General features: G+C 42.4%; 1 protein-coding gene across 4 annotated transcripts in view; it reads left to right on the forward strand.

The window, feature by feature from the left end:
• The window catches only part of ZNF454 (zinc finger protein 454), a 29,282-nt gene extending 8,627 nt beyond the window's left edge, over positions 1-20,655 (forward strand). For 3 of the 4 annotated variants that reach the window (XM_014345171.4, XM_034961160.3, XM_034961161.3), the window contains exon 5: positions 14,544-20,655. In XM_014345171.4, coding sequence (XP_014200657.2) covers positions 14,544-15,862 — 1,319 coding nt within the window. In that variant the 3' untranslated portion in view covers positions 15,863-20,655. Of the gene's footprint in view, positions 1-6,824; positions 13,010-14,543 lie in introns of those variants that run through there. The other variant, XM_057302389.2, reaches the window with a different exon arrangement.
• Positions 20,656-21,517: the final 862 nt, after the last annotated feature.

Consider the following 21,517-nt stretch of genomic DNA (forward strand, 5'->3'; position numbering starts at 1 on the left):
TTTTTGTATTTTTAGTAGAGATGGGGTTTTACCATGTTGGCCAGGATGGTCTTGATCTCTTGACCTCGTGATCCGCCCACCTTAGCCTCCCAAAGTGCTGGGATTACAGGTGTGAGCCACCACGCCCGGCCTCTGTTTCATTCTTAATGACTGGCTAAGACATCAAAGACCATAGAGAGCAATGATAATAGGTTTTCAAGGAATTGGATCTAGTAATTTTCCATTGTTGCACTAATTAGTCATGGTTTAGAATGCACACTTTTTTTGTGTGTGGAGACAAGGTCTCACTATGTTGCCCAGGCTGGTCTCAAACTCCTGGGCTCAAGTGATCCGCCAGCCTCAGCCTCCCAAAGTTCTGGGATTACAGGTGTGAGCCACCGTACCCGGCTGACACTTATTTTTAATCATAATATGAAAAAGTCCTTGGTAAATAGCTTTCCTTCTTAGTTTTTCTATTCTCTGTGCCATGAGCTAGGGGAAGGGGAGACAGCTGACATTTGAGCACCTGTGGATCAGCACCGTGCTGAGAGATTTGGGGGGATTTGTGTTAGCTGCGCCTTTTCATCCTTATAACCTGTGAGGCAAGGATGACTGACTCCACTTCGCAGAAAATGGAGCCTCAACTGCTGAATTAATTTGGGCTGATGGAATGCTGCTTTCAAGAGGCAAGTCAGGGTTAGCATGAAGCCAGCAGGAGACTCGCCCGACCCTTCAAGTGTTGCACTTTTTTCCCTTCTCCAAAATAGTTTTAATTACATATAAATTGTCCACTCACCAAACGTAAAGGAATGCTCAGCCAAAGGCTCACCAATGCTCGGTGATTCCTTAATTGAGGAGTTGCTAATACCTTTTATAATTTCTTCCTTATTTATTAATCTGTTGAGGTTTATTTTTGCTACATCGATTGTACATTTTATTCTTTAGCTTTATCTTTTTTGAGTTATAAAATGTATTAGATTACAACTATGTATTATCTATTATTTTAATATTGTATATTATGTCTTCTTATTTCCAATTTTATCTGAACTTTTTTCTCTTAAATTTGCTTGGAATTTTCTTTTAAAGAACCATTTCTTTCTTTTTTTTTTTTTTGAGACAAGAGTTTCGCTCTTGTCGTCCAGGCTGGAGTGCAGTGGCGTGATCTCGGCTCACTACAACCCTGCCTACCGGGTTCAAGCGATTCTCCTGCCTCAGCCTCCAGAAGAGCTGGGACTACCGGTGCCTGCCACCACGCCCGGCTAATTTTTGTATTTTTAGTAGAGATGGGATTTTACCATGTTGGCCAAGATGCTCTCGATCTCCTGACCTTGTGATCTGCCCACCTCGGCCTCCCAAAGTGCTGGGATTACAGGCATGAGCCACTGCACCCGGCCTTAAAGAACTGTTTCTTATTTATTGCTCTTACATGTAATTTCTACACACACCATTATCATTTCTTTGTTTCACTATAAAATAAATTTATTTTGAATATTGTACATCATGTATACACAAAATAATATGTCGTATTTTTGAACAGTTTAAAGAATGATAAGGAAGAAAGGCCCGTGCCTCACCATCCAGCTTGGGTACTGGAGCGCTGCAGCACTTTTGAAGTCCACTGTGCCTCTCTTTGTGTTTTCTTCCTCTTATAACAAAGAGAGCTACTAGCTTGAATTTTATACCAGCATCTCCTGTGCTTCTCTTTATGGGTTTGCCACAGACGTCTATAGATCTAAGCAATATTTGCTTTGCCGTTGCGTGCTTTAAAACTTAACATGTATGTACTTTACTGTAGAAACCTTTCTACAACTGGCTTTTTTCAGATCCATGTTGAGGCACGTAGCTCTAGGTCATTTCTGAAATTGCACTTTTCCTTCAGTGATATACCTTACTTTATCCAGTCTCCTGCTGCTGGCTGTGTAAGTTATTTCCAGACTTTTTACTATTATGGATAATGCTGACCTGAATATTCTTGTATATGTTTCCTTATATACATGGACCTTGTTTGGGAGTTTCTTTGCGTGTATTCATAGATGTAGAGGTACTGGATTTAAGGTTATATGCTCCTTCAACTTCACTAGATATTCTCAGATTGATCATCAAATTAGTTGTTCCAAATTATACTAACAGTTGATGCAAGTTTCTGTTACTTAAATCCCTGCCCAAATTTGAAACTGTCAGAGTTTCTAAAAATTCTGTTAGTCTTATTCCTGAGAAATGGTATCTTGTGCTTTTCATTTATGTTTCCTTCATTACTAGTGAGGTTGAACATCTTTTCATATATTTATTGGTTATTTACTTTCTACGACTTACACATTCCTATTCTTTGCCCGTTTTTCTATGACAGTTTCTTTTTGTATTCGTTTATAGGAGCTCTGTCTGTATTTAGGAATCTCTACTTTATCAGTTTGTATGAATGTCCGTTATCTTCTCCAGTCTATAGCCTACCGTGTCTCTTTATGAACAGAAGTTCTTACCTGAGGAAGTAAAATCTATTAGTCTTTGTCTCTATGATCTTTATTCTTAGTGCTTTCGGTGTCCTGTTTAAATCATCTTTCCTACCTTTTGATCCATGAGGGAAGGACTTTGTCTTGTTTGCTCTTGTATCTTGGGCAATACTAGGTCTCAGTATGTATTTGTTGAATAAGTTAATTTCTAATAATATTTACCTTTTTCTTTTTTTTTCTGTGTAAATGTTGTCAAAAGTTTGTCTTTTATTAGACTTTTAAATGAATAAACATGTGACTTTGCTGATCCTTTCTATTTTTGTTTATTTTATTAATTTTTGTTCTTCACTGTTTCCTTCAACTTTTTTGGAGTTTATTCTGTTTTTTCCCCCTTTTCTTTATTTTAAGCATTTATTTTTAATTGAAGTAATACAAGCATTTAATGAAACTGTATGAGGTTTGTGGTGAACAATGGTGGCTCTTTCCCCCCACTTCCCCATTTTCCCCTCTCTAGAAGTAGCCACTCCCTCTTCTTTTAGCTGATTATTTGATATATTTGCTTCCATTTCTCCAAGTGACATGTTTGTGTTGCTACCTCTTGACTTTTCAGTCTTAGACATTATGTATTGAATTCTTTCTATGCGAAGTGAGGCTTAAACTCAGCCCCTGCCCCTTCAATGACTTAAACTCAGCCCCTGCCCCTTCAATGACTCCTGCTTGTTGGATTTCCATTCGCTGTCCTCTCGGTTGTAGTGTAGCTTTGACTTGGTCAGTAGTCAGTGTTTACATTCTTAAACACTAGTCATAACTGAGCTGTGTCGGAAATTATGACCACTTTTGCTTTCCTAAGCAATGTATTCCTAGAATTCATTGGTTCTTAGTTTAGTTTATATTGATCATTAATTTGATCTCATTATTTCTCTCATTGTCTTCATCTTTTCTGGAGCCTTCTGACCTCCATTCTAGAAGGCTTGGCCTTCTGCATCTGGTGCCCAGCTGGCATCCTGAGAATCCCCTTCTATCCTTGGCCGTTCACTACGCTGTTCACTGTGTCTCGTGTCTTCTTTCGTGGTTTGCTCTCTCCTTTTGGTGGCATACATCTCCTTGTAGCTTCCTCAGGAAGAATGCAAGGAAATGCATATTTTCTACCCTAGCCTGTCTGTAGATGTCTTTTTTACTCCCTGACACTTTATGGATCATTCAACTGGATAGAATTCAGCACTGGAAATCATTTTCCTTCAGAAATTTGACATTACTCCATTGTTTTCTGGACCTCAGGCTGCTGTTAAGAAATCCAAAATCACTCTGTTTCTTAATCATTTGTAACCTGTTTTTCCTCTCTGAAAACTTGCAAGATTTTCTCATTTACTCCAGTGATCTTAAATTTCCCAGTGATGTTCCCTACTGTGGTTCTATTTTTATCCACCGAGCATTGGTGAGCCTTTGGCTGAGCATTTAGTGAAACTTTCCGTCTAAAATTCCTGCCCAACCAGGCATGTTGGCTCACACCTGTAATCCCAGCACTTTGGGAGGCCGAGGCAGGTGGATCACTTGAAGTCAGAAGTTCGAGACCAGCCTGGCTGACGTGGCAAAACCCCATCTCTATAAAAATACAAAAATTAGCCGGGTGTGGTGGTGGGAGCCTGTAATCCCAGCTACTCGGAAGACTGAGGCACAAGAATCACTTGAACCCAGGAGGCAGTGGTTGCAGTGAGCTGAGATTGTACCACTGCACTTCAGCCTGGCTGGAGTGCCAGGCTGGACAACAGCTGGGCAACAGAGTGAAACTGTGTCTTAAAAAAATAAAAATAAATAAGTAAAATAAAGTTCCTGCCCATTGACTCTAGGACATTTTCTCTATTATTGTTTGATTTCCACCTTCAGTTTTTTTCTTTTTCTCTTTGTGGAATACTTCATACTAATAATGGACACCCTAGATAGGTCTTCTAATTTTCTTATTATCAAAATTCTCATCTTTTATGCACTTTTGTGTATGTGCTTTTTGACAGGTTTCCACAACTTTGTCTTCCAACTCTTCTACTGAGATTTTTAAAATAATTCTTACTCAGCTTCATCAGATTACAATTACATGGAATAAAATTCACCAATTTGAAGTGTAAAATTTGATCAGTTTTGACAAATTTATACAATTTGTAGCCATCACCAAATCAAGGAAGACAACATTTTTCTTATCCCCCAAAGTTCTGTCTTACTCCTTGGCCGTTAATTCCCTCCCCTGCCCACAGGGCCTGGCAGCGACTAACCTACTTGCTGCCACTGCGAGTACCCCTCTCCAGGATTTCATGTGAATGGAGTTGCCCAGTGCGTGCTCTTTCTGTCTGGCTTCTTTACTGGCATGATGTCTTTGACACTCATCCCTGTTGTTTCACATGTCAGCAGTTCCTTGCCATTGCTGAGTAGCCTCCCACTGTATGGATGTACCACAGTTTGCTCATCCATTCATCACCAGTGAGGGTTTGAGTTGCTTTCAGTTTTGGGCTAAAGCCACTATGAACATTCTTGTGTAAGTTTTTGTGGATAGTTTACATGTTTTTTTGTGGGCCTATGTTCTCATTAGGGTAATTGCCTAGGAGTAGGATTGCTGGTTGTATACTAAGTGTGTGTTTAACTCCGTAATAAACTGTGAAACTATTTTCAAAGCAACCATTCCATTCTGTATTCCCACAGCCATGTATATGGGATCTATCTGGTTGCTTCTTATTGCACTGGTTAGGACCTCCTGCACAAAGTTGAATAGGAGCTGTAGTGGGGTGGCCTTGCCTTCTTCCCTGTCTTAGTGGGAAAGCATTCAGCCTTTCACCATCAGTATGATGTTAGCAGTAGGCTTTTTGTAGACGCTCTTTATTAGGTTGAGGAAGTTTATGCCCATTTCTGGTTTGATGTGAGAGTTTTATCACAAATAGATACTAAATTTTTGTCAATTGTTTTTCTCAGTCCTTAAGATGATGCTGTGGTTGATAAAATGAATTACATTGGTTTTTAAGGACCAAGTCAAAGTTGTATTACTGGGATAAGCATAACTTAGTCTCGACTTACTATCCTTTTTAAGTATTGCTGAATCGAATTTGTGAACATTTTGTTAAAGAGTTTGCATTGATATTCATGAGTGATATTAGTCTATAGTTTCCTTTCCTTATAACATCTCTGTCTCTGCTCTCAGAGTAATGTTAGTCTCACAAAATGAATTGGGAAATTTCTTCTTCTGTTTTCTGGGAAAATTTGTGTCAAAATGCTGTTATTTCTTTGTTAAATATTTGACAGAACTAGTGAAGTCTTCTGGGCCAGGAGCAGAAGACTTGTGGGACAGTTTTAAACTGCAAATTCAGTTTCTGTGGCTTTCTTCTCTTTGGTGGCTCACAGATTGTAGCCATGGCCTTCCCAAACCCTGATCTCTGTGCCCTCAATTTATTGAGACCCCTGGGCTCTGTTTTGCTCCTGTGCCATGACCTGGAGTCTGCCTCCAGGGACTAAACTGGGGCATCTGTAGGTCTTACCTGGCTTGTTTCCCTTCTCTCAGGAACCACTGTCCTCCACCACATTTGTCATTTACCTCAAAACAGTCATTTCCTACTTTTTTCTGGTTTTCTAATTGTTTACAAAAGGAACTCTATTTTGTTTTTGAATCCTCTAATCATTTTTAATTTCCAAGAACTCTTGTTTCTCTGAATATTGCCTTTTTCAAAAATAAGCTCTTATTCCTGTTTTACAGTTAAAATATCTTACATTTAAAGATAATGATTTTCAAAGACATTTTCTTCTCCCATCATTGGGTCCGTTTTCTCTAGTTTTCTGTTTGATGATTTTGGTATTTCTTTCTTGTGAGAAGCTTTCCTCAGTTACAGCTAGTAATCCCTCATTGCCTATCCAGACAGTGGGAAGACTAACGTCCTTTTTGGACGTTCTGGGTAAGTGGGGCTTCAGTCTTCAACACAGTTCTCCCGCCCCAACACAGTTCTCCCGCCCCAACACAGTTCTCCCGCCCCAGGCATCTTCCGTCCAGAGCAACTTTGTTTTGCTCTCCTGAAAAGAAAAAAAAAAAAAAAAAAAGCCTCGAGTCTTTTGCCACATTGAGAAAGGGCAAATCCCCCAGTTCCCTTGAGTTGGGAAAAGGATGGGAAGAGGATCTGGGCACCTAAGGTCAGGGTAAACTGACCTTAAACCAGTCTTTATTTTATTTTATTTATTTATTTATTTATTTTGAGACGGAGTCTCGCTCTGTCACTCAGGCTGGAGAGCAGTGGCGTGATCTCGGCTCACTGCAAGCTCTGCCTCCCGGGTTCACGCCATTCTCCTGCCTCAGCCTCCCGAGTAGCTGGGACTACAGGCGCCCGCCACCATGCCCGGCTAATTTTTTGTATTTTTTGTTTGTTTTTTTAGATGGAGTCTCACTCTGTTACCAAGCTGGAGTGCAGTGGTGCAATCTCGGCTCACTGCAAGCTCCGCCTCCCGAGTTCAAGCGATTCTCCTGCCTCAGTCTCCCGAGTAGCTGGGACTACAGGCGCCCGCCACCACGCCCGGATAATTTTTGTGTTTTTAGTAGAGACAGGGTTTCACCATGTTGGCCAGGGTGGTCTCGATCTCTTGACCTCGTGATCCGCCCACCTCGGCCTCCCAAAGTGCTGGGATTACAGGCGTGAGCCACCGCGCCCGGCCCAGTCTTTCTTATTTTATTCGTCCTAACTTCCACTTCGAGATAAAATTGATGGGACCAATCCTTGAAACTTTAGGTGATTGAGGAGTGAATTGGTCTAGCGTTTGGTCCCTCCCTGGGTGTGACCTCTTGACAACATTATATAGGAGGCTTGGAACATACTACTTGCATGCCACTTCAAAGCCTACATTAAGGATTTTAAAACCATCTTTTTTTTTTTTTTTGGGACGAAGTCTCACTCAGTCGCCCAGGCTGGAGTGGAGTGGCACGATCTCGGCTCACTGCAAGCTCCACCTCCTGGGTTTAGGCCATTCTCCTGCCTCAGCCTCCCGAGTAGCTGGGACTACAGGCGCCTGCCACCATGTCCAGCTAATTTTTTGTATTTTTAGTAGAGACGGGGTTTCACCGTGTTAGCCAGGATGGTCTCGATCTCCTGACCTCCAATGTAGGTAGGGGTAGGTCTCCTTAATTTAGCCTACCCTGAAGTGACCTGGGACCCAGTGAGTGTGCCTGAGTTGCTCACACCAGAGTGCTCTTTCGTACTGCAGGCGAAATCAGTGCCAGTAAGACCAGTCTTACTGAACTGGATTAATTCACACCTCAATTAATTTTCAGTGTGGTCAAACCGGGATGCATCTGACTCCCCTCTTGGTAAACTCTATTTGAAGATGAGTGTTATCATGTAATATAAAATATTTAAAAAGTCAAATAATTACCCTCAAAAAATATTTCAAGTCATGTATTCTCTTATACATAGATGATGTGTTTTTAATCACAATCAATAAAAGGTTTTAATAGATGTCAGTATCCAATGGCTGATAGAAAAGAAAGCTAGAAATTGGTGTTTTTATTATTTTTGAAAGCCGTCCCCTAGATTTTTTAAAGCAAACTTTTTTGAAGTTTATACAGAAACTGTTTTCTATATACATCTTTATACTAAAAGTACATAGATCATAAATGTCCAACTCAGTGCATTTTTACTGTTTAAATATATCTGTGTAGTCAGCACTCACATCAAGAAATAGAACGTTACCAGCACCCCTTGTAACCCCTCGCAGTTTCTTTTGTCGTAAAGGTAACAACTACTCTGGCAATAGATTTGTTTTGCCTGTTTTTAAACTTTAAATCATACAGTATGTACTCTTTTGTGTCTGGCTTCTTGCTTTCAACAGTATGTCTGAGATTCATCCTTGTTGTCACTTGGAACAATAGTTGGTTCATTCTCATTGCTATATAATGTTTCGCCATATAAACCTGTCATTATTTGTACATTTTACTGTTGCTAGACATTTGGTTTATTTCTAGCTTAGAGCTATCACGAATAGTACCATTATGAACATTTCTTCTGCAACTTTTAGAAAACATAGGTACACATTTTCCTTGATTAAATAGCTAGGAGTGCTATGATTATGCATATGCGAACTCTAACAGACATAGCCAAATAGTTTTCCGAAGTGGTTATACTGGTTTATACTCCTACCGGCGAAATGCAAGGTTTCCATAGCAACTCCTAGACACGTAGTATTATGGTTACAAAAGGTTTTCTACCATTCTAGAGGATGTATGGCTATAACTGAAGTTGATCTTCCTACTTTTAGAATTTCAATACCCTCTTTTTAAAGTATCTATACATCTTTGCCCCACTTTTATTTTGTTGTCTGATCTTTTGTTATTGGCTTATAGGGCTGTATATTTGAAATGCAGAATCTTGTCATATATATGCAAATATTGTTTCCCACTCTGGATAATGATGTCATCTGATAAATAGAAATTCTGAATTTTGAGATACCTGAATTCATCAGAGGTCTTTTTTTTTTTTCTTTTTCTGCCTATGGTTAACGCTTGTTGTGTTCTATTTAGGACATCTTAAGCACATGAAGATCTGTGTTTTCCTATAGTAGCTGTAGTATTTTGCCTTAAATACTTAAATCTACAGTCCATATGGAAGATTGATTACTCATTATTTTCTATAGGGGTATCCAGTTGACCCAGGATCACTTGCTAAAAAGACCATCTTTTCCCCCATTGTACTGCACTGTCACCTTTGTCATATATGAGGTGACTGCATGTACGTGGGTCTGATTCTGGGTTCTATAATCTGTTCCATTGGTCTGTTTGCATACAGATTTGTTTCTGGACTCTATTCTCTTTCATTCTTTCTGTCTAATCTTGTGCCAACACAACATTGCTTTAGATTACTCGAGCATTATAATAAGCCTTACACTTGCTGACGTAAATTCTCCAGTTTTGTCCTTTTCTTTTAGAATTTTAGAATTGGCTATTCGATTTTCACAAAATTCCCGCTGGAATTTTGATAAGAATTGGGCTGAAAGTGTAGACTAATGGGGGACAATTGAGAATTTGAGGTCAAATGTGTTTATTGGGTTGTTGAGATCATTTCCTTTTTTTTTTTTGAGACGGAGTCTCGCTCTGTTGCCCAGGCTGGAGTGCAGTGGCGCAATCTCGGCTCACTGCAAGCTCCACCTCCTGGGTTCATGCCATTCTGCTGCCTCAGCCTCCCGAGTAGCTGGGACTACAGGCACCCACCACCACGCCTGGCTAATTTTTTGTATTTTTAGTAGAGACGGGGTTTCACCGTGTTAGCCAGTATGGTCTCGATCTCCTGACCTCATGATCTGCCCTCCTCGGCCTCCCAAAGTGCTGGGATTACAGGCATGAGCCACCGTGCCCGGCCCCTTTTTTTCTTTTCTTTTTTTCTTTCTTTTCTTTTTTTTTGTTTTTTGAGACAAGTTCTTGCTCTGTTGCCCAGGCTGGAGTGCAGTGGTGTGATCATAGTTCACAGCAACCTTGAACTCCTGGGCTCATGGCGATCCTCCCACCTCAGCCTCCTGAGTAGCTGGGACTACAGGAACACATCACCATGCCTGGCTGATTTTTAAAATTTTTTGTAGAGACGAGGTTTCACCATATTGCCCAGGCAGGTCTTGGACTCCTAGACTCAAGCGGTCCTCCTGCCTTGGCCTCCCAAAGCACTGGGATTACAAGCATGAGCCACTGTGTCCAGCCCATTCCTTTTCTTTTTTTTTTTTTTTGAAACGTAGTTTCGCTCTTGTTGCCCAGGCTGGAGTGCAATGGAAAGATCTTGGCTCACTGCAACTTCCACCTCCCCGGTTCAAGCGATTCTCCTGCCTCAGCCTCTGGAGTAGTTGGGATTACAGGCATGTGCCACCACGCCCGGCTAATTTTGTATTTTTAGTAGAGACGGGGTTTCTCCTTGGTCAGGCTGGTTGCAAACTCCGGACCTCAGGTGATCCACCCGCCTTGGCCTCCCAAAGTTCTGGGATTACAGGCATGAGCCACCACATCTGGCCAGCCCATTCCTTTTCTTAATGGTTTGATTTCTGAGTCATTGAGGGTGCCATATGAACATTTTTCACTATGATTATTGATTTATCTATTTTTCCTTTTTATTCTATTTTTACTTTATACATTTTTAAAGTTATGTTGTGTGCATACAAATGAAAATTTGTTGTATGTTCCTGGAGAATTGACCCTTTTGTCTATATAAAATACCTTAAAGTCTGTTTTCTCCAATACTGTGTGATTTGTCTGATATTAGTATGGGTATAGCACTTTTCTTTTGTATGATATATCCTTTTTAATTATTTTATTATTTCAGTGTCTACATTTTTGGTATTTCTTTTCTAAATGATATTCAATTATGTTTTATTTGTTCATCCAATCTCACAATCTTTTTTTTTTTTTTTTTTTTTTGAGACAGAGTCTCACTCTGTCGCCAGGCTGGAGTGCAGTGGCACGATCTCAGCTCACTGCAACCTCCGCCTCCTGGGTTCAAGCAATTCTTCTGACTCAGCCTCCCAAGTAGCTGGGATTACAGGTGCGTGCCACCGCACCCAGCTAATTTTTGTATTTTTAGTAGAGACGGGGTTTCACCATGTTGGCCAGGATGGTCTCAATCTCTTGACCTCGTGATCTGTCCGCCTCAGCCTCCCAAAGTGCTGGGATTACGGGCAAGAACCACCACACCTGGCCCACAATCTTAGTTTTTAAAAATAACTTAGGTAAGTTACTATGTATGGGATTTTATATCTACTATCCTATTATTTATTTTATATTTCACTTACTTGCTTTAAATTCCTTGTCCTTTTTTCCTTCCTTCTATTGGATTACATACTTTTATTGTGCCATTTTCACTCTGTATTAGCTTGTTAATTAACCTTCTTTACTTAGTCTTTTATTGTTAATAAATAAAACCAGCTTATTACTGTCCAAAATAAATTTTTACTTTTAATAAAATTAAAATTATTGTTACAATCTTAAAAATTAACAGCATTTTTGGCCAGGTGTGGTGGCTCACGCCTGTAATCCCAGCATTTTGGGAGGCCAAGGCGGGCGGATTGCCTCAGCTCAGGAGTTCGCAACCAGCCTGGGCAACACGGTGAAACCCTGTCTCTAGTAAAACACACAAAAAAAATTAGCTGGGCATGGCAGCGTGCGCCTGTAGTCCCAGCTACTCGGGAGGCTGAGGCAGGAGAATCGCTTGAATCCAGGAGGCAGAGGTTGCAGTGAGCTGAGATCACACCACTGCACTCCAGCCTGGGCAACAGAGCGACACTAGGTCTCAAAAAAAAAAAAAAAAAATTAACAGCATTTTCTTCCTTCTACCTTTATTTTTGCTATGTATTTTAATTCCACATATATTTGCAATCCATTAAGACATTATAATTATTGTCTCATATAATCAATTGTATTTTTGTTTATCCACATATTTAACTTTTCCATTGCTTTTCATGCCTTCTTACATTTTCATATTTCCACATGGAATTATTTTTCTTCTGCCTGGAGCACATCTGTGTTTCTTTTAATGTAGATCTGCTGGTGACACCATCTCTGTTTTTATTTGTATGGAAATATCTACTTCATGTTTAATTTTTAGAGATATTTTCTCTGTGTGTTGAATTCTAGCTTGACAGTTCGGTTCTTTCAACGCTTCAGATGTTACTTCATTGTCTTCTGGGTTCCATTGTTTTCATTAAGACACTGCCAGTCTTAGTTTTGCTTTTTCAAAGGTAGTGTATCATTTTTTTTTTTCAAGCAACTTTCAAGGTAATCTTCAGTTTTCAGTAGTGCCTAGCTGAGGTGCCCAGGTGAATTTTCTTTGTAGTTATCCTTGGAGTTTATAGCCCTTCTCAGAGTTCATTTTTCAACCTTTTTGTTTTTAAATAATGTTTAGTTTTTTAGCCATGTTTTACTATGGATATTTTCTGCTTATGTATTTTTGTAGCTCACTATTCCTCTTTTCTGCTATATTTGATATCTTGTTAAAGACTATTGAATTCATAATTTTGGTTATTGTATTTCTCAGTTCTAGAATGTCCATTTGATTATTTGGTTCTAATTCTTTGTTGTAATTCTCATTCCTGTTTCCTTGAACATATTAATCACAGTTATTTTAAGGTTCACATCTGATAACTCTGGTATCTGTGTTCTATGGTTCTTTTTCTATTGTCTGTTTTTCCCTCTTCATTGAATTTCTTAGCACAGCTGGCCTTTTTTATTGTATCCCTGACACTATGTGTGAAGGAGAGCAGAGGCTCTAGATGTTGTTCTTCCAGAGAAGATTTAACTTCCCTGGTAGCAGCTAGAGTGCAGGCAAACCATCTTAGTCCAGCCAAGGCCTGTAATAGCTGGAGGTTGGTCACAATATTTGTAAAGCTATGTCAACTGCTCATTTGCCCGTACTACTAGTTTTGTAGCCCTGCAGGAGTCCCAGCTGAGAGCTTCACATGTTATGATGACCTCTCCTTGGAAGGTCCTGGTTCTGTTGTACTAAAAGACTAGAAAATTTTGGATTTCTGCTTAACTTTAATCTTTTGCCCTGTAAAGCTTAAGAATTCAATAAAATGTTTGAGTAACAAGCCACTGAGTATTGGGATCACCTCTCTATATTTTCATTCTCTCCCAAATATTAGACTATAAAGTCTGCCCGGGTGACATCTGATGCCTTCAGACAGATAACTTTTTCCAATTCAGATTTTCTAGTTGTTTTCTGCAGAAATGTTAGTCTGCCACAGGCTACTCTATTTGGGCCAGAAGTGGAAGTCAGTCCTTAACATTTTGACATTTGGCAATACCGATGTTTAACTTTGACCATTCTTTGTTTTGAACAAGGATATATTATTCCGAGCTCAACAGGATTTTAGTCTTGAAATGTGCCTGTTGACCTTTCTTTTCCTAGTAAGTAAAGAGGTTTGTTTCTTTGAATCTAAAATGATACCAGGAGTGCCTTTTTGTAGAAGATTTTCTGCAGCGAGTGGGAAAAGGAGGTAATAAGGATGGCTTGTTCTTGATGGGATTTCTCGTGAATTCTGCATCGTCTGTGTTTGGAATCTAGCCCTTAGTTTTACATTTTAGGCCCTCTGCTGTTTGCCCTGAGAATACTTGCCGGCAGTGCTTGCAGCTGCAGCGTTTATCCTGAGATGACTTTGCCACAAAATATCTCATGGCACATTTCCCTCCCGTGGGTGTCACATTATTCATATGGGTTTGGAGACATTGCTTCCTCACAAGCAATAGGAGGTCCTTATTTTTTTAGTAGATATGAGCATTTCACACAGCCTGTACAGCGGCCTAGCTTTTTATTATTCATCTGAATGCTCAAATGAGCCTATATCTTGATTTTAGTATTCACTCTAGAGTCAAGGTTTTTCCTACCAAGTGTCAACTGCTATTTTCAGCAGTTTCTTTAGGCCACATCTGGCTGGCTTTAAAAATCATCTCATTTGAATCGACAGGGTACTTTTCTTCTTGTCTGTTAGCATCATGTGGTCTTTATCAGGTTTTTCTTTTTTTTTGAGGCTTAGAAAATCAGATAACTTCTCTATTATAACAAAGAAAATATGTGTTGTACTCAATTCTAACCCAGGCCTGTGACTTTTTTTTTTTTTGAGACAGAGTCTCACTCTGTCACCCAGGCTGGAATGCAGTGGCGCGATCTCGGCTCACTGCAAGCTCCGCCTCCCGAGTTCACACCATTCTCCTGCCTCAGCCTCCTGAGTAGCTGGGACTACAGGCTCCCACCACCACGCCCGGCTAATTTTTTGCATTTTTAGTAGAGACGGGGTTTCACCGTGTTAGCCAGGATGGTCTCGATCTCCTGACCTCGTGATCCACCCGCCTTGGCCTCCCAAAGTGCTGGGATTACAGGTGTGAGCCACCACGCCCAGCCGCCTGTGACTTCTAAGATCATGCTTCAAAGCTCTCCTGCCTCATACATTATACATGAGATCAACCCCTGCTGTAGTCCCCTGTTCACCCCTCTTTTCTGTCCTTTCTTGTTGTTACTTCAGAAAATCTTCAAACTTGAAATCTTTCTGTTAACATTATGAAGAGGCTCGTCATCTTGCCGCATCCAAATGTTTTACTAGGGTAAAACAGACATTTTTATTTTTAATGTCTTTCAGACTGGATGACTATGCCTGCCAGTAAGAAATCTACTCTCAAGGCAGAGATTCCTGAAGAAGAATTAGATCCATGGACAATAAAGGAAAGATTCAGTAGCAGTAGTCACTGGAAGTGTGCTAGCCTGCTGGAGTGGCAATGTGGAGGCCAGGAGATCAGTTTGCAGCGAGTGGTACTCACTCACCCCAACACCCCATCACAGGAATGTGATGAATCTGGGAGCACTATGAGCTCATCTCTTCACAGTGCTCAAAGTCAGGGATTTCAACCTAGCAAAAATGCCTTTGAGTGTAGTGAGTGTGGAAAAGTCTTCTCTAAGAGTTCAACTCTTAATAAACATCAGAAAATTCATACTGAAAAAAATGCAAATCAGAAAATTCATATTAAGGAGAAAAGATATGAATGTAGAGAATGTGGGAAAGCCTTTCACCAGAGTACGCACCTTATCCATCACCAAAGAATTCACACTGGCGAGAAACCCTATGAATGTAAGGAATGTGGCAAGGCCTTCTCAGTGAGCTCCTCACTTACGTACCATCAGAAAATTCATACTGGAGAGAAGCCTTTTGAATGCAACTTATGTGGAAAAGCTTTTATCCGAAATATACACCTTGCCCATCATCATAGAATACATACTGGAGAGAAACCTTTTAAATGTAACATTTGTGAAAAAGCCTTTGTGTGCAGGGCACACCTTACCAAACACCAGAATATCCACAGTGGAGAGAAACCCTATAAATGCAATGAATGTGGAAAAGCCTTTAATCAGAGTACAAGTTTCCTTCAGCATCAGAGAATTCACACTGGAGAGAAACCCTTTGAATGTAATGAATGTGGGAAGGCCTTCAGGGTGAACTCTTCCCTTACTGAACATCAGAGAATTCATACTGGAGAGAAACCTTATAAATGTAATGAATGTGGGAAAGCTTTCAGGGATAATTCATCCTTTGCACGACATCGGAAAATTCACACTGGAGAGAAACCTTACAGATGTGGCTTGTGTGAGAAAGCCTTTCGGGACCAATCAGCACTAGCCCAACATCAGAGAATTCATACTGGGGAAAAACCTTATACATGTAACATATGTGAAAAAGCCTTCAGTGACCATTCAGCCCTTACCCAACATAAGAGAATTCATACTAGGGAAAAACCTTACAAATGTAAAATCTGTGAGAAAGCCTTTATCCGAAGCACTCACCTGACTCAACATCAGAGGATTCACACAGGAGAGAAACCCTATAAATGTAATAAATGTGGGAAAGCTTTTAACCAGACTGCAAACCTCATTCAGCATCAGAGACATCATATTGGAGAGAAGTGATATGAATGCAGTTTGTATGGAAGACCTTTGAGACTGAGTAGATGAATTATTGAATGTGAGATAATCCGTTCTAGAGAATAACTATGAAAGCTTGCATCAAGATAGTCACTTTATTTACTGAGGGTCAGGTTTCACAGTGTCATGGGGTTTGGGCATTTAAGAATGGCAAACACTCGGCCGGGCACAGTGGCTTACGTCTGTAATCCCAGCACTTTGGGAGGCCGAGGTGGGCGGATCATGAGGTCAGGAGATCGAGACCATCCTGGCTAAGGTGAAACCCCATCTCTACTAAAAATATAAAAAATTACCCGGGCATGGTGGCGGGCGCCTGTAGTCCCAGCTACTCAGGAGGCTGAGGCAGGAGAATGGCATGAACCCGGGAGGCAGAGGTTGCAGTGAGCTGAAGTCGCGCCACTGCACTCCAGCCTGGGCGACAGAGCAAGACTCAGTCTCAAAAAAAAAGAATGGCAAACACTCCTCATTCTTTAATACTGCCTCAAATAGCAGTACTGTTTGATTTGTCTGAATTACCAAGTATCAGAACCAAAATGGAGCTTCATTAACAGCATTAAAATTGGTTTATCAAATTACATTTTGACTATTACAGAAACTGAAATTGTAAAAATTAAAGCTGAAAAGCAAAAGAACAAAAAGGTAAAATGGCCTACAAGCATTTCACTCTACTAGATTCTCTTACATAAGAGAGTTTCCAGCTTTAATGGAAGCCTTAGTCCTCTCCTCACCCACACCACCGACACCCAGTGTAGAGAAAGTGCATCACCCACACTTATTTAAACCATGCTTCCTGCCTTCTGCTTCAAACCATCCATTGTCGGATCTCTCTGGTCTGTCTGCTGGCTTCATCCCTGTAGAATCCCTGTGAGATGATTCATTTGCCCCAAATGACCCTCTTCTGACTTAGCAACGCCTAACTGTCTGCATGGTGCCACCTATCACTGCCCCTATGGGGAGTGTGGTGGTCTGGTCTCAGACACAGTCCATAATGTTGAATATCACACCCAAATCCAGCCTTCAGAACTTGGTATCTCTATCCAGAAGGCACAACTTGATCAAAATTCTTGAGTTATACATTTCCTCTGGGCTTCAGCTTGACTGATCCTGGGATGGCACCTGAAGGAGGGGCTTTGCCTGTGCCGCCTTTACCCTCCAATTGTTCTGTACTTAGTGACTCTACACATCAGTCAGGGACTTGCTCAGCTTCAGGTGCAATGATCCCACCCACTTACGTTGTACTATTCCCAGTCACCTCCATCTGTCGCTGCCCGTTTCTCTATGTGCAATTGATATAAGAGGTGAAAGCCCCCAGGCCAGTTCTCAGATTGCTCTGACCCACTGTCTTCCCCCGGCTGGACAGTCCACTGTGTCCACTGCATTAGAGTACATTTACTACTCCCAGGATAAACTGCTGCATCCTGGTCCTTCCCCTGCTTTTTCTAGGTTTCTGGAGGTAGTAATTCTATATTCATAGGAAAGCAGACAGCTTTGAATTTCTGCTTTTGCATTTGGAAGTGGTCATTTCCTCTCCTCCATCTGGGCCTTCCACTATTTAAAGACTCATGCCGACAGTGGTGAGAAAAATGTTGAGTAATTCCATGAGTCAAGAAGTCGTCACTAGCACCATTGATATTCTCTGGCAAGGGCCATGTCCGTGTTCAAAAGTTTGAGTGGTACAGTCGTCCTGCAAGTATGGTTCCTTTACCCTGTTTTTTTTTTTTCTTTTTCTTTTTTTTTTTTTTTTTTGAGACAGAGTCTTGCACTGTCACCCAGGCTGGAGTGCAGTGGTGTGATCTCGGCTCACTGTAACTTCCACCTCCTGGGTTCAAGTGATTCTCCTGCCTCAGCCTCCCGAGTAGCTAGGTCTACAGGCACCCACTACCATGCCCAGCTAATTTTTTGTATTTTTAGTAGAGTTGGGGTTTCACTATGTTGGCCAGGCTGGTCTCAAACTCCTGACCTCGTGATCCGCCCACCTCGGCCTCCCAAAGTGCTGGGATTACAGGCGTGAGCCACCGCACCCGGCCACCTTCCCCGTCTTTAATCTTCAGTGCTTTCAGTAGAAATCACACAGATAAGTAACATCTGTGCATCACACACACACGCACACGCACACAGCCTCTGAGGGCCCTCTCCCTTTTCCTACCACAAGGAATGGAGGAGCCTGCACTACTGCAAGCTGGAATATATCATGCAATGAAGATGGGAGGCCAAGCAAATTTTTCTGGAAAGTGAAGTGGCAAGTTCCTGGTATGTGGAAGTTCTGTCCGTCAAGTTGAGCAACCCCCTGACCCCTCAGAATGGAGCACCTCACCCCCATGTTACAGAAGAGGATATTCTATATCATGGTAGAACTCAGTGGGCTCTGGGTTGCAACATAGACTTGGAAGCTTCCAGCAGCTTCAAAGTCCAAGTAATCTAAATTCAGCCTTCATCTAATAAAGGCCACCTTTGTGGGCCAGCATCTCCTGTTAGCTGATCAGCAACTCAGACTTTCTTCCCTATTAAGCTGCACGTGAAGCAGTATTTCAAGAGGTTTCTTGGGATTGCCTGTGTCCCACGTCCTCAGAAGTTCATCTGCAGCTTCACGCAGCTGACACCCTCAGATTCCGGAGTAAACCTGAAAAAACCACGTTCACTGCTACAGATGTCTGTCTTCACCCCATCCATGTAATGTGCCAGGTCTTAACTACCACCCCCTTACCTTGAATGCCTGAGAAGCACGTTTCTAAGCTGAGTTGGTTGGTGGTTTTGTCTATTTGTAATGAACGCATGAGAACTACCACTACTTGGTATGTGCCTACAGTTGAGCCAGGGCCAAGGCCTGCAGCCACTTGAGTCTCATTCACCTCAGCTGCGGCTCCAGGAACTATGCGTTAGCAGCATTAAGTGCAGGCTGAAGGCCCCCATCTGAGAAGACAGTGCACTCTCCCTGAGTTCACCTCTCATCAGGCTTGGGTTTTCATGAAATCAGTCCTCCGAGATGCCTGTTCACTCATCCCTGTCTGGGAAGGCAAAAAGTAAGTCACTGGCCTATTAGATACGCCCAGGCGGACTTGAATATATTTATGGTACTAGTACTTGGCCAGGCAGTGGCTTTATTGTATTATACTGTAGGATTACGAGCTCACTGCATGGCCTTCTCAACTAGGGGAGGGGACACTGCCTGGGTCCTAGTCATACTTTTCTCACGTGGATGATACTTCTTTCTACCTGGGCATTCTGACCTGCCCCAGCTCAACCCCTAAAAGTACATTTCTGAGGACCCTGCAGTAAGACTTTTTCAGCCACAATCTTCTCTACCAGCTGATCTGTGTGGTGTTAGACATTTCAGTACTTACTGAGAGGGAGTTTTCTGTGCCCCACCTTCAGCTGGGTTAATCCCCAAAGAACCTGTGTTTCCTAGGAAGAGCAGTTCATTCCATACCTTGCTTTTGTAGTCCTAATGGCCATGTCGACATACCCAGCTGTGACAAGATGAAGGACCACGATTTGGGACTCTTCAGGGACAGACTTGGCCACCTGGTGATGTGCCACCTTCAGCAGCTCTGTCTTCACACGTCCAGCCTGCGCCTGCTTCATGTAGTACACAAGACTGCTCTGGTACACCACGACCATGACCTTCACATGAGGCCAGTCTCCCCGCCCCTCACCTGGGCCATAGAAAAAGGTAAGAGCCTGAGAAGCAGCTCCTGGCCTCTCCTCCCACCTCGGAGCCTTCCGAGACCCATCACAGTGCCAGCTCCACTCTGCCCAGTTTGAGGAGGGAATTGGCATCTAGACTGATAGTTTCTTCATTTCTATGGGCTTCTGGGAACAGCCACTGAAACTGCCTCCTTGTTACCGAAAAAAAACAGTTGCTTTGGATTTCCCCTTTCAGATTCCTCTGCCCATCTCCTGCCAGGTGCCCCTCATCTCCAGCTGACTGATTTGTCATCTGGGTTCTTTCTCCCTGCCTGCCTGTTTGCCTGGCTTTGACAGCGCCCTCTCTAAGACGTTACCTTCCTCCATGTTCACTAACTGCTTCTAGAACAGCATTTGTCCCTGCAGCAGACTCAGGCTTCCAGGTTACTGTGGCCGAGCCTCAGAGTCTTGGAACAAAATTGCTTTAAACTGAGTGCTTTTGATGGAGAAAACAATTTAATTCAAAATTAATCCAAGAACGCCATAGCCTCCCCCTATCTGATTCCTCTCCTTTCCTTCGCACTTCGCCCCACCCTCCCCTGTAGCACTGGCTTAGTCGGCAGTACAACGTGGAGACGTCAATCTCTCACCCCCCTCTGTCTCGCAGTGGGAGGGCTCCCTGCTTCTTGGCCCACCTCAACTCTTGCTAAATATATCTTTGGCAATTTAAATATTTTTATAACAGTTTGTGAAGGGAAAAGAACGCAAGGCTTGGTTGTTTCTGATCACTCAAGGACCTCTCGGCAGTGCTGACGGTCCTCCTCTGCAGGTGCCAGCACTGGGTGGTACTCACACTCCCTGTGTTCCGTCTGCCACCCTGTGTACCACATGTCACTGTTTTTTTTTTCTTTCTTTCAAGCGATTCTCCTGCCTCAGCCTCCCAAGTAGCTGGGATTACAGGTGCCCACCACCACGCCCGGCTAATTTTTGTATTTTTAGTAGAGACGGGGTTTCACCATGTTGGTCAGGCTGGTCTTGAACTCCTGACCTCGTGATCCACTTGCCTTGGCCGCGTCACTATCCTTAAAAAATTGTTGACAATAATTATTCATCAGTGTGTCTTTCTGAAAATAAAATGAGAAAAGTGCCCAGTTTCTAAGATGTACAAGTTGCATTTTTGTCACCTGGTTATCTAGATGACACTAATGCATGGCCAAAAGCATTCCAAGTGTTTCTCTCTGTAGCCAGCCTGGCCCGAGCCCCCCACAATGACCATCGAAGCCCCACGTGGTCCTGGAAAGCAGCGTGTTCATGCTGTGGAATGTAAAGAGCTGTTTCCCATCACCGGGGCCAGCAGTTCACATGTGAGGCCACGCCTGGCACCAGATGCTGTTGTAAGAACTTCGTGTATATTCATTCATTTAATCCTCACAATTGCATGAAACCGTTACGTCCATCCTGTTTTGTATTGTTATGAGGTAGTCAGTTAAGATGGAGCCAAAAGAGGCAGAGGAGAGGCTCGGGATAACAAATGTACTCACTATTCCTAGAGACAGGAGGCAGGGCAGGCCACACAGGGCCATGTGGGCGAGGCACCTGAGTGTTCAGGAGGCAGAAGACAGGAGTCGGCGGGGAGTAGGGGGAAGCATGAAGCCAGGGCCTTTCTTTGGGTGTCTGAGGGAAAGGCAAGGCAGGGTGGGTGAATTGTTTAGACTGGCTAGTTTGTGTCATTTCAGTAAGCTCTAAGCTATAAGGATGGGGGTGTCCCTAGGTGCCTGGTGCTCGGCCCTGGGGTGATGAAGGCAGAGGAATGTTGCTTCTGGTGTGTGTGGGCCTGAGAGAGGAGGCCTGGCTCTGGCTGGTTACTACATATCAAAGACGTGCCCAGCTCAGTCTTTGCTGTCTCTTAAGAACTGGCCAGCCCCGGCTGGGCGCAGTGGCCATGCCTGTAATCCCAGCACTTTGGGAGGCGGAGACGGGCGGATCACGAGGTCAGGAGATTGAGACCATCCTGAC

The sequence above is a fragment of the Pan paniscus genome, chromosome 4 (genome assembly GCF_029289425.2).
Source record: "Pan paniscus chromosome 4, NHGRI_mPanPan1-v2.0_pri, whole genome shotgun sequence".
Classification (NCBI taxonomy): Eukaryota; Metazoa; Chordata; class Mammalia; order Primates; family Hominidae; genus Pan; species Pan paniscus.